At 38.2% G+C, this 14,321-nt stretch overlaps 2 protein-coding genes across 2 annotated transcripts; both read left to right on the top strand.

The window, feature by feature from the left end:
- Positions 1-203: 203 nt before the first annotated feature.
- On the top strand, positions 204-13,420 carry LOC147852109 (cytochrome C oxidase assembly factor). Its single transcript, XM_087334409.1, has 5 exons — positions 204-250; positions 2,641-2,720; positions 3,190-3,294; positions 12,869-13,186; positions 13,255-13,420. Exons 2-4 carry the CDS (start codon positions 2,652-2,654, stop codon positions 12,908-12,910), a joined length of 216 nt encoding a protein of 71 aa, XP_087190535.1. The 5' UTR covers positions 204-250; positions 2,641-2,651; the 3' UTR covers positions 12,911-13,186; positions 13,255-13,420.
- On the top strand, positions 8,454-9,734 carry LOC147852110 (uncharacterized). The gene is made up of 3 exons (XM_087334390.1): positions 8,454-8,488; positions 8,894-9,573; positions 9,631-9,734. The coding sequence occupies exons 1-3, from the start codon at positions 8,454-8,456 to the stop codon at positions 9,732-9,734; spliced, it is 819 nt and encodes a 272-aa protein (XP_087190516.1).
- Positions 13,421-14,321: the final 901 nt, after the last annotated feature.

The following is a 14,321-nucleotide window of genomic DNA, read 5'->3' as shown; positions in this document are numbered from 1 at the left end:
GTGTAAATAAAAAAAAACATAAGAATGTTTGATAACATACGCATTCGGCTTCATTCGTATGGAACTAATGTTTGCCAATGCATTCGAGTATATTACGTACTATGGCCAGTTTTATAAATTCCGATAATTCCAGGTTCTTTTGGCTGCTGCAGCTGCAGAAGCAGAAGACATGATTTATTTATTGAGAAGAAGCAGGCAGCATTTCTTCTTCTTCTTCTTCTTCTTCTTCTTCTGCCGCTGCTCACTCCTGGTAAGCTTCCATTACTTCATCTCCTTCTCCTTTACATTCTTCCATTCGTTCGTTTTTTGTTCAATGTACATATGTGTAATCTTGCTTCTTTATTGAGTAATTTCATGCCTTTTCTTTTCTTCCCCTTCTAAACCATGTATGATTCTCTCTCTCTCTCCCTCCCTCTCTCTGTGTCCAAAGTATGTGTATATGCAGAGCACGTGATTTTTTATGTTATCCTTTTCTGATATCATTATTTTTATGCTGTAAAGTTTCTCTGATTTTTATCCCTCTGCAATCCTTATAATTTATATACAAATCCAAGCTTCTCTCGATGGCAACTTAATGTCCATCTACAGGATTTAGTATTATGTTTTCCTGTAAAAAAAGGATATTTTTATTTGCCGGAATTTGAATATCCGGTAGAGAGGCATTGGGAATCTGTGTTGTGTATAGTAAAAGAAATTTTAACTGTTTCATGTCTTCTATACATAACACTTGTGATAATGTGAAATTGGAAGATAGAGTTTTAATCGCTAGTTTTTAAATGTCTGGTAAAGATCCATGTGAGAAACACAGAGATTTTCTTTGTGTGGATAGCAAAATATAATTTTTTATTTGTTTAATATCACCATAGGGTTGTGAGCATGTAAAGCCCTTATGGGTTTTAGTTGCTAGAATTTGGTTATCTGGTAGAGATTAGTAGAAAGCAACAGGTTATTATGTTTATTTCTTGTAAGAGTTTAATTTGTGAAAGTTGCATGCAATAAGGTTCAAGAAGAAAGTCACTTGTGTTAACCTTGTGGATATTATAGCAATTTAGCTGACAAAAAGGCACAATAGCCTAGCGACTCGGGGCAAAAAGTAACCTCCATCAGAGCTGGAAAGTCTCAATAAGTATGTAAATTATGTTATTGTATCAATATGTACAAACAGGAAACGTCATCATGATTATAGGATTACAAACAGTGGTTTTTTCATCTTATATTGAAAGTTAGAAGCTTGGTTTATCATGCAGAGAACTGTTACCATTCCCTAAAACTTGAATAGGAGCTTCCTTCATGTTCATTGTTTATTCATTCGTTATCTTTTCATTCAAAGTCTCCTCCCTTCTCCCATTTCTTTACAATTCAAGTCTGTAAATGGAGAAGTGTTAATGAATCATGCATTTTTACAGAGGATAAGAAACGTTTTATTGCCAGTAGGGTGGCAAACATTTCAAGTGCAACCAAACAAACTTTCTATTATTTGACCTGTTGAACTCAAAAAGTTTGTTTTCAAAAGCATGGACAGAAGATGAGGGAGGAATTTCGTTTCTGATTTTTGTTCTTCTCTTTACAAAGTATTCGATGAGCTTATTTTATGGCTGAGGAAAACTCCATACATTATTTGGTTAGCTGTGGAATTTGATTATGTACTTTTCCATGTTATGTATGCCTCAAATCTTAACTTTGAATTGATGATGAAGGATAGATTTGGATATATTTGATCTAGGAAAGCCTTTTTGTATACAATACACATGTTTTGGACATTCAATTTCCTTCAGAATAATAATCGGTATTGGTTGTTTCCTTGTAGAAATTAATATTAGCTTGATGCGATATAGAAAGATATCTTAGGGCACAAGATTTTTATATTATGTTCTGCTATCTAATATTCTTGGTCAAGTATGATATGCAATCTCTTGTCACAAAAAAGGATGATACCATGTAGGATTTCATGGCAATTATTCCCCAATCATTTAGATATTTATGTTTCCAATGGCTTATTTTCATTATTAAAATCATCTCTCTATAGTAGCAGCCAGACCTAGATCTTAGTTAGCAGATGTTTAGCCTTTGCCACACAAGCCATGGGTGTTCTACAATTCTTTTTACTCTCCATAGCCATCCACTCTTCAAGAGGTAGAGGTATCCTAATAGGCTTCTCATGTTGATGTAAAATTACTGTTATTTGAGTTTTATCCTTGTTAGATTCAGCATCATCCCATCTCTATTGAGGTAGAGGCCTCCTTATAGGCTTTTCATGTCAACATGAGATCCCTGTTATTCTAATTTTTCTTTTAGCTAGATTCAGCATCATGCCCATTGTCAAATTTTCCCATGAATGCTCTATTGCTAGTTGCAAAACGTCTTGTGCAAGTCAAGGTTGAAGGCTTCTCATATTTAGTATTCTAATTTTTCTTTCAGCTAGATTCAGCATCATGCCGATTGTCAAATTTTCCCATGAATGTGCTCTATTTCTAGTTGCAAAAAGTCTTGTGCAAGTCAAGGTTGAAGGCTTTTGATATTTAGATGACTTTGTACGTAACAATCTCCTAAAAGTTTCTTAATATGCACAGTATGGTAAATCAATACAGAAATAATTAAGCTTAATTAAACAAAGAAAGAGAGAAATGCTGTGTGTTACAGTGCAGAGAGCTATGGCTAAGTCTTGCAAAGGTGTGGCTATGGAGCTCGTAAAGTGCCTGAGTGAATCAGATTGCATGAAGGTACTATTTGAAGCAATAAAATATACCAGCTCATTATAAAAGTCTCTTAACAGTAAAGTCCGGCCATAACTAATGTAGGATCTGTCTAACCTTCATAATTCAACATAAAAAGATTTCTAAAAGCTTTGCTATTTGAGTTTTTATCTATACTGAGAAATGAACTGGCAAGATCAACCAAAATAGTAAGTTGGGAAATTGAGGTTAATAATTATCCTTCATTGTGGGCTTTATTATGCATTCTGTAAGATATGTATTGAGAAATATTTGGCAACCTAAACATTTAACTGTAAGAGGGCATTCTTAAGCATACGTTATTGGGAAAATGAAGCTAAATGGCAACACTGCTAGTTTATCAGGTTATTGAAATATTAATATTTATGACGACTTCATGGGACTTACTAGAAATAGCCTGGGTAATTATTTTGCTAATATACTCATTGAATTTATATATAATTTCAATTGATGTCAGATTGAAAAGAGAAGTTATAGAGACTGTGCAAAGGAAACAAGTCCTAAAATACCAAATGAGTGTGTGGGTCTACGTGACACGTACTTCCAGTGCAAGCGTAGTCAGGTGCAATTGCTCCTCTCTCCCTCCCTATCAAGTTTTATAAATATTTTCCATCGTGAAATATGTACTTCAATAATCAAAATATCAATCTAACTTTCCTTTGTGTCTCAGCGAGTGGTTGCAATTGACACCGAAAAGAAACAAAATCGTGTATAATTTTTTTTATTTTCTTTCTTAAATCCTCATCAAAATTGCCATATGATGGATATGTTATTCGGAGATCTTTGTAGAGAAGATTCACTGAAGGTCTTGAAGATCCTTCTATATTTAAACTGATTACGATCAAAGAAATTCATCAAAGTTAGGGTTACAAATTTCGTTATGCAAAAAGCTATACTTCACATGCACATTAATTGATTACACACTGAGCATGGCTGCATTTGCTTTAATATATATCACAGACAAACCTGGGAGAGAAATGCTTGAAATGTTTCAGGCTATGAGTGATTCTTTTTTCTGCTGCTTGAAATGCCTGAAATGTTTTTTATTCCTCATATTGCCCACTTCTTACTCCTATTGCGTTTTCTCCTAGTTGGGGTGATATTTGTTGAGATTGATCGAAGATCAATAGAAATACAATTAGCTCTATTTGTGTAACGAGAAGAGACAGTGTAGATAGTTCGGCTGGAATTATGAGATTACATTGTAGAGTAAACGCATAGTACTAATGAGAGTACAAATGTCAGAGAAAGCTGGAGAAAATTATTGAGTTGAGAGATATAATGTCAAGGGTTGGTTTTGCTGTGTTCACAAGGGAGAAAAGCTTAAAGTAAAAAGTGTCCATGTGGTATAGTATTCACAATAAAGCTACTGAAAGGGATAAAATACTGTGTAACAATTTGTATTCTTGTTGCTCCGTCCTACCTCTTCATCCGTTCTTGCTTCCTCTTGTGTTTTTTGTAATGTTTGCATAGTCTTTGTGTTCCTATTCTCTACATTTTCTATAATGTCTGCCTAATCTCTATGTTCCTGTCCTCAATTGTTTTATGCAATGTTTGCCTAATCTCTCAGTTTCCCTCATGTTTCTTGAAATGTCGGCATAATCTTTGCGTTCCTCTCTTTGTGTTTGTCGAACCTAATTCTTCTACTCATTGTTCTGAACCATCAATTCGAATAGTCAATGAATGAAGATATGGATCTGAACATCCATGAAGATGGTTCAGCTCAATGGAAAACCCCAAGACGATACTATAGAAAGAAAAGGACATCGGTAGTGCACCAAGGGCACATAAGGAACCCAAAAGGCAAGTTCCATTAGATGTTGAAGAAGGGAAACGTGATCTCTTATGTCATTTGATTATACTAGACGTCAATCATATCAGAGATGACATAGAAAGAGCCTTAAAAGAGGAAATGCAACAAGAGATAGAGAAACAAAACAAGAGTTGCATGCCTTTTTCAAGATAGAGTTATGAAAAGGTATCACAAGTCTTGTAAAGAAATCGAACTGAGAGCCGAATGATGATATAGCGAAGTACCTAAAGGATGAAATAATCTCAAATAAGGTTGAAGTAGTAGGGGGCATAAGACATCTTAAAAGCCTTGGTCATATGCTTCATGGATATGGAAAAGAAAAAGAGACGGAAATATAAAGATTAGGCAGACACTGCAGAAAGTGCAGGGCTGGAACATGGAGATTACGCAGACATTGCAAAAAACACAAAAGATAAGAATTTCAGAGTAAATAGAAAATGCATTTAATTAATGGTGGGTAAGCCATGATGTGGTTTTTCAGTCCCCTCACTGTTAGTATGTAATCTCTTGTTCTTTTCTCTCTAAGGGCTTGTTAGAGGCGGTGGCTAGCACAATTGGTGTGAAGCAAGGATGCCCACTATCCCCCACACTCTTCGGTCTCTATATAGATGAGGTATCACAGTACATAGAGAGATTTGGGGGTTCCAGAGCACACCTAGCAGGTATAGCTATACAAATATTACTATATGCTGATGATATTGTGCTGATTTCTGACTCTCTGAAGGGACTACAAAGACATCCAAATGCCTTAAAACTATTTTGTACGGACAAAGGTTTGTCAATCAACATGAATAAAACTAAAGTGATGGTGTTTAACACCACCCAAGCATGGGTAACAAGATCAGAACCAGAATTCTTCTTGGGAGAGGAAAAGGTGGAATACACATGCTCCTACACATACCTAGGAGTAACATTTACAGGACCTAGGTTCTCCTTACAGGAGGCTGCTTGTGCCCAACTTTCTCATGCATATGCAGCCCTTGGTGCTCTCGAGAGACAATGTGCACATTTGCAATTCCAAGAGCCATGGACTAAGCTATGGTTATTTGATACACTTGTCACACCAACTCTTCTCTATGGAGTAGAGACATGGGGACCGAGTCTTAACAAGGCAAATCATTGGAAAGATTTAGAGAGACCTTTAGTGTCAATGATTGCTCGCATGATAAGGAGCAAAGCATCGATGCCCCACGATATAATCCGGGTAGAGATGGGAGCAGCACCTATAATAACCGAGGCGTTGTTCCGATCAGTGACATTTATCCAACGTCTTGGGGAGCTCCCTAAACGAAGGTACCCAAGGTTGGCACTTATGTCATCAAAACAACTGGCTGAAAATGGAGACACTCATTGTTGGTATGCTGAAATGCAGCAATGGTTCGAGTCACATGGCATGAGTATAAATGCCCTACCCTTGTTCCAATATAGCTTGGACTGTCCCCATCTAAATATGACCAAAGTGGAAAAGAATAGAGTGATCCAAACTGATATTATTAACTTGGAAAACAAGATAACATGGATCAGCCCCAAAATACCACTTGGTACAAAGATGACCCACTATAAGACATACTTCTTACATACATCGGAGGATGGATTTGTCATCAGGCCACCTTATATGGACATACATCTATCCTATGCGCTACGTAGTGTGATAGGGCAGCTGTGAACTTCATCACATCAGCTACAGATTGAGGTAGGTAGATATACACGACTACCTCTAGAAGAGAGAATTTGTCAATTGTGTCATCAAGGAGTGGAATTTGAAGAACACCATGTTTGTCATTGTAGTGTCTTTTATTAAATGAGAGGGAGATACCATTGCCTCTTTAAACAAGGCTTTGGCCCACTACGCAAGGTAATGGAATATGAGGACCAACGATGCCTAGGACTTTTCTTGCTAGAGCTCAAGAGACATTGTGAAAAGTTGTTGAAGAATACAGCCACACAAGCTCATCCACAAAGAACAATCACAACTTTCTTTAGCCCCATCACTCCTAATGCTAGAAGTCAACCCCGGGATACACAAATGGGCTTTAGACTAAGACATAACAAAGGGGTTACAATTGATCGGGCAATGAAAATTTTCTGTGCACGTAGGCCTCGGCCCCATGGACCATGACCTCGACACCCTTGTCATCGATAGATAAACGCCATTATCTCCCGCCATTGTAGGTGCTTCCCTCGCTTCGGAGACATTTCCATTTTGGATCGACCTATGCTAGAGATCTTTCGAAGACAAAAGCTACAATATACCTAACTTGAGGATCTCACATGTGCCAAAAACCAGATTCCCTCATTTCTTTTCTTTTCATGTTATTTACTTTTATATTTACTTTGTAATATTTATTTTATTTTAATTTGTTCTCAAAGACGAGACAACACTTAAGATGTAATCTCTTATTTGGTCTTATAGGCCATTTTGGCCTCCTAAAAGACATTAATATATCTTTCTTTCTTTCTCTAACCATTGCAACTGCTTATCACTTATTCATTAATCAAACATTAATATCGAATATTAGCCTCTTCTTGAGTAGGTGATCCATCGTTAATCTCCTTAAGGAAGTGAGGGTATAAGGTGAGTGTATGGATTACACTTAACTCCTAACTGAGCAAAGATGCTCCTTAGCCCTCCATTAGGTGAGTTATTGGTGGATCCTTAATAGTGGAGACTTAATCGAGCTAATTTTTATTTTGAAGATTTAGTTGTTGTTCTTCCACGGTGATGAAAAAGAAAGCAATACCCATGTAGAAATTTCTCGCCTTTGGACAGTTTTTGTGCAATTCTTTGAATTTTGTTATAGAATATACACCGTAAAGTGGTTTATTTTGCATGGTGCTTTCAAGGCCAAGATTCTTGGCTATGCAGTATTGCTATTACTATTTGTACAGATTATATTTGTTAAAAATACCTTTCTAGGAAAAGCAATATACACCATACAGTGGTTTATTTTGCATGGTGCTTTCATGGCCAAGATTCTTGTAATTATTATACCTTGATATTTATTACATTTGTTTATACAAAGACTCTTTTTGTGTGCATCCATGCACACCCCCGTTCACACGCCCAACGAGCACTAAAGCTCGTAACGCCAAATAAGCGCCAACCTTCTCACTCCCTCCAATTCCCTAGTCTGAGATCCCCGTGGTTCCGCCCTGTGTCGTGAAGATGTACAGCAACAGTGAGAAATCAGGAAAGAAAAGGGGCCAAATGGTTATGTGCAATTTGTGCACATATGAGGATATTTGTTGCACATGCACACGAATGAAAATGAAAAGGGGAAAGGGTAAATAAAATGTAAAATGAATGGTGAAAGGAGAGCAAACGGAATGAAAAAGAAGGGTTTGATGTGCACTAAGGTGCATATGCACATGTGGGAGGAGCAAAGGAAGAGTACAAAGGGGAATGAGTAGAGAGTGGTAAGGCATATGTGTGAAAGTGTGGGAATAAAAGTGCGTGAGAGGAAGTGTTAGTGACAGTAAAAGAGCATTAAATGTGGCACAGGACTCCATGTGCTACATCAAGTGAAGCCTAATTTAAAGCCTAAAATCCCTCTTTGAAAAGAGGGAAATATTTGGCCTCATTTATTGTAATGAGCCCACCCCCCTTTTAGCACTATAAAAGGGGGTGAGGGGTGCACAAAAACCTCTCTTCTTCTTTCTTTTGGCTACCCTTGGTGCTCTTTCTCCCACTCTCTCTCACCCTCCCTTCCTAGAGACGTATTTGTGAACACGAAGCCTGTTTGTCCTCTCCTCTTGTAGGTATGTTTGTGAACACGAGAGGCGTTCGCGCTCTCCTCTTCCAAGGGTGATTGTGAAAACGAGGGAGGTTCGTGTTTGGGCTGATTGAGTGGTTGGGATCGCCTTCATCGTTGTTTGGAGCTCGCGCTCTTCTTTCCGCATTCGCCATCATGAGCCTGTGTGCTCATTGTTCACGTGGATTGAGGTTCATGGTGTTGGTGCGGTTGACTTTCATGGTCGTGGTTCATTGGGCTCATTACAATAAATGACGCCAAATATTCCCCTCTTTTTAGAGAGGGATTTTTGGGCTTTAAATCAGCCTTTACTTGATGTAGCACATGGAGCCCTGCGCCACATTTAATTCTCTTTTACTCTCACTCACACTTTCTCTCTCCCAACATGTTCAAGCCTAGCTCTCCTCTCTTGATCCTTCCCTGCCTTTAGACGACCTCACAACAGAACTCACACACATCCTTCACTCAGCAGCAATCAATAGCTTCCCATACACAAAACACTCCAATCATAGTAGAATAGGTTCTATGCCACAAAACAAGTGGTATGATGAGGATTGTAGAGACTTGTATAAACAACTTAAAGTGTTGCGATTTAGTTGTACTATTTCCTCAGTACAAGCTCGCAAAGAGATGCACAAGATGACACGTCGTAAAAGACGAGCCTGGGAAGCGTCTCAATATTGGGAGCTCTACCACATGCTCATGAGTAGGGATTGCACCCTTGCATGGAAGAGGCTACGGGAACCGAGACCACAAACACCCATCGAAGATCCCAACACTTGGCACACATATACAAAGAGACTCTACCATGTCCTGAACCAACCACCCATCGCCATGCCCTCCACACCTTGGCCTACCATGGGGACACTTTCCACGATCTCTAGGGTCACAAAGGTCATAAAAAATCTACAACATAGGAAATCCATGGACCACACAGGTTTACGAGCTGAGCACATCATATATGCTCGAGAGTGCCTAGCCCCTTTACTCACACTAATCTTTGACCGTGCCCTCGCCGAGGGTTTTCCACCACAATGGACCATGAACACAGTGGCCCCTATACATAAAGGAGGGGACCTAATGGACCCAAATACATATAGGACCATTATGATAGGTCATACACTCGCGAAACTATATGTTGCAGTAATGGAAGTAGAGCTCAACGATTATATGGAAGCCATAAGTCTTCGAGCACCTGAGCAAGCTGGTTTTAGACGAGCCTTCTCCACTATTGACCATATCTTCACATTTAGATGCTTAATTGACCAGACGAAGGGTCGCAAGAAGAAACTATATTGTTGCTTCGTGGACTTCCGCAAAGCTTTTGACACAGATTCTAGGGAGCGGTTGTTTGATAGGCTCAAATGCTTTGAGATACCAACTGACATGATCTGGGCCATCTATGCTCTATGTGAGCAAGTCTCTGGGTGCGTATGATGCCCAGGTGGCCTATCTGATTGCTTCACGAGCACCATTGGTGTAAACAAGGTTTCCCCCTATCACCGAGGACTTTTGCACACAACGAGGATGTGAGAAAAGCTGTTAATAGCAGCAGCGGAAGACTTAAAACAAAATAGGCACAGCCAAGCTGTGAGAAGGCTGTTAGACAGCAGTAGAAAAAATGGTTGCAAAGAGTAGAGACACAGCCAAGGAATAGAGCTTGTTTTAAGTAGCAAAAAAGAAAATGAAAACTTATACAAAAGAGGCTGGTATAGCCCATTTATACAAATTTGGGGAATGTGGGTGAAATGGCTGTTTGGTAGTTAAGTGACTCTTGTACTACCAAACAGGTACAAAAAACTAGGAATATCTTGGAAAAGGTAGAAGAGAGAAAAGGCATTTAAAGCATTGTAGATTCTAGAGAGAGAAGAATCTAAGAAAAGAGAGAATGTAGTACAAAGATAATAAATATGAAAGAGAGTGCAGGGATGGAGCTGCCACCCTCCAACAGAGGACTGGTAGTGAATCTAGCGAAAACTAAAGTTCTTACCTTTCATACATCGTCTCAAGTTAGAAGTAAATGTCACCTAATCCTCTCTGATAAACCAGTTGAGGTAGTTGCATCATATGTGTACTTGGGAGTCACCTTTAGTGCTCGTTCAAGTAAATTCTCGATGACCCAAGCAGCCAAAGATAGACTAACGAGAGGGTATGCATCCCTCTCTCTTAGAGATACAATGCCACCAAACATACTTTCAAGAGCCACAGACTAAGGGATGGCTCTTTGACTCATTAGTGTCCCCTTCCCTCATGTATGCAGCAGTAATATGGGCTCCAGGTCTACCATCCTTTATGTGGACACAGTTAGAGAGACCTCTAGTGATGATATTATCATGTCAACTCCGAAGCAAATCGACAGTACCACATGACATTATTAGAGCAAAGTTCAGGTTGCCCCCAATGTTAGTAGAAGCACTCTTCCAAGTGGTAGTTTTTATTCCCCGTATACATAGCCAACCCCAAGATAGGATATCCCATCAATCCTTTGAGGCATCCCGATCCCTATATGCTTCCGGAGACACTAGCTCTTGGTATAGCATTGTAGTGAGTTGGTTACTTGCAAATGGCATAGACATTAATAACTTACCTCCCCTTAAGTACAACCATGGGACTGATCAAACTTTAATCTCTCATGAAGACCACAATAAAGTAATAAGCCAAGAAATATGGAAAATTTACACCCGATATAAATTGGATCACCCCACGAGAGCCACTCCCATATAAAATGTTGTACTATAAGGAACACTTCTTGCACTTCTCTAAGTTAGGTTTTATTACACGACCAAAATACCTAGATACATTCTTATCAAATGCACTAAGGGTAGCCATTGGACAACTTAGGATATCATCTCACCAACTTGAGATTGAGAATGGTCATGCTAATAGAGTCCCTAGAGATGAAAGGCTATGTAGGTTATGTCACATAGAGATAGAGGATGAGCATCAGTTTACATGTAAGTGTCCAACTTATGCCGAGATAAGGGCGAAATACCAAGATATACTAGGACCCTCTCCCACCCTCTCCAAGCTATTAGATACCCCGGATATAAAGAGAGTAGGTAGGTATATCTTAGAGCTAAAACAACATAGGGAGAATAAATTACAAAGTATTAACGATAACCCTTTTAATATCCACCAATATGAAACTAATGTAATTTTTTAGGAACAAGGGGGAGACAATAAATGTGGACACACTTACGCCACTCGGCCTCTCTCTTGATGAAGCAGAAATGCAAAGAATAACCAAACGCCCTCGGATGTTGGGCTTCAAAGCAACTCAACACTCAGTAGAAATGATTAAGAAGATAAGGGAACGTGAGCTACGCCACCTAGAAGCTATGGTTGGGGTACCTCTTACATTTGGACCACAGGCCACATTCACATCGAAACCCTTTGACCTATAGTACTGAGTGAATGGCCCTGACTACTAGGCCATTCACTCTTCCTTGTCATATTTTAAATTTCATAGCTATATGGGCATCAAGGAGTGAAATCCGAAGAACAATATGTTTGTCATTGTAGTGTCTTTTACGAAATCAGAGGGAGATACCATTGCCCCTTAAAACAAGGCTATGGCCCGCCACACAAGGTAATAGAATATGAAGACCAAAAGTGCCTAGGACTTTTCTTGCTAGAACTCAAGAGACACAGGGAAAAGTTGTTGAAGAATACCGCCACACAAGCTCATCCACAAAGAACAATCACAACTTTCTTTAGCCCCATCACTCCTACTAATGTTACAAGTCAATCAAGGGATACACAAATGGTCTCCCGACCAAGACATAACAAAGGGGTTACAATAGATCGGGCAATAGCAATTCGTCGTGCACGTAGGCCCCAGCCCCATGGACGATGACCTCAGCACCCTTGTCATCGACAAATAAAGGCCATCATCTCCCGCCATCAGAGGTGCTTCCCTCGCTTCGGAGACCTCTCCATTTTGGATCGACCTATGCCAGCGATCTTTCAAAGACAAAAGTTACAATATATCTAACCTGAGAATCTCACATGTGCCGAAAACCAGATTCCCTCGTCTCTTTTTATCTTATTTACTTTTATATTTACTGTGTAATATTTATTTTTATTTTTATTTTTATTTGTTGTTCTCAAAGACGAGACAACACTTAAGATGTAATCTCATGTTTGGTCTTATAGGCCATTTTGTCTTCTTAAAAGACATTAATATATCTTTCTTTCTTTCATTGTTCCCACATGTGCTTCTTCCCTCTCTTACTTTTTGTTCCTCGTTCATGCACCCTCCTACTTCTCTTTGTCCTCCTTTTTTCTTCCATGCGTGCACACCCCTCCTTAGCACTTGTTCACCCACTTTTTGCGACAAACGTAGAAAGCCTGTTGCATTAGCCACCCAACATAATATTATTAAGCATGGAATGATAATTTTCTTAACTGGTAAGTAGTTGCTTTCAGTAACAATATAAGTCCATATGCTTATTTGTTTGAGATAAATGATTCCTTAAGTTGTGATTTGTAAGTAAATAATCTTCTTCCCCTTGTCTTCTTAAAAATTGTTTATTCTATCTAGCCTGATTGTCTATGAACATGTTACACAGGTTGACATGCGATCTCGTATTCGAGGGAACAAAGGATATTAGCTTTGAATCTCGATGACAACATAAACATAGTGACACTATCATAAATGCTCTGTAGAATTTTAGGTGTCATTTGAGCTTATGATAACGACCTTTTGCAATCACTTATTAGACATGTCATGGAGGAAGTTGCCCATCCATGCCTATGATCATAGTTGTCTGTACTAATCCTGTACAGAAGTTTTCTATTCCAAGTCACTGCCCATTTTCGATTTTCAATAACTATGACTATCCAGTTATGTGCTACAATTCATGAGAGTCTGAATAATTATTTGGTAAGTGAAAGTGCTTGCTTGTATCACTTCATCTTACTCTCTATGAGTGTACATTTATATTTACTCATATAGTGCAACTATAAACTCTGCATAATGTAACTGCTATAAATAGAGTTGGTGATGTAATTGTATATCAAAGATTTGGGGTCTTTTTACTTTCTTTGGGGTGTATATACAATGGCTGAATTGTATATATTATTCTCTATTATCTGAGATACTATGGAACTAAGCTTCACAATTCTTGCTTTTGAGGATCAATATAGAAATTTGCATGTATTGGTTTGAGTATGATGGTGTGCACTGTGCATGCTAGATTGCATATAGGGTGCTCATTTGTATTATATCTAGTAAATGTTTCATGAACATCGTGGTTATCATTCTACATATAGGATATAAGTACATTGTGGTTATAGGATGTGGTGTGCTCAAGAATTATATATATTTGTTTTTTGCCGGCAATGTGGTATTAGGATGCCTGTTCACATTATATATGTGACATTATTGGTGAACATTTCACCAACAATGAGATTTCTTATATGTATATCACTCTCAGTGTCACCCAATATATCACTACTTTCCATGTTGTATGTTACACATTTATCATACATCTTGAAGATACACCTAATGGATTATTTTATAGGTTGATATATCATATGCAGTGTATGGACATGTGGATAGGTAGGTGTATGATATATGTTGTTTTTCAAAGATTTCACAAGCTAATAATTTCAGTATAGATTAGTTTATCAGTAGAGTTTTGGGAACTTGGTCAGTTCACTAGAGTCTTCAGATTTTCTTGTCTTTCCATAATAATGGAACGAGATGTAATTATTCTTAAGTAGAATACATGTTTAAGTACACATGTTAAGTACATGCATTAATGTATCACCTGTAAATATCTGAATACATAGCATGGTCATGAATTTCAGCAATAATCCATGTGTATACATCCATGTATCCCTAACACAATGTATTCATCCATGTGTCCCTAACACAAATTATTGTTTTCAACCACTGTAGGACAGAATTTATTTTACATGACCCCATGATAAAGATGAAACTTTTTTTTTTATTAACAATAAATTTTCTTAAAACAAAACATATACAATAATAAAGTTCATTCCTTATAATGACAAACC

Source organism: Azolla caroliniana, unplaced genomic scaffold (genome assembly GCF_043228905.1).
Source record: "Azolla caroliniana isolate FFs.n. ecotype wild unplaced genomic scaffold, voAzoCaro1.0.p SCAF_18, whole genome shotgun sequence".
NCBI lineage: Eukaryota > Viridiplantae > Streptophyta > Polypodiopsida > Salviniales > Salviniaceae > Azolla > Azolla caroliniana.
This window is presented reverse-complemented; position numbering and strand designations above follow the sequence as displayed.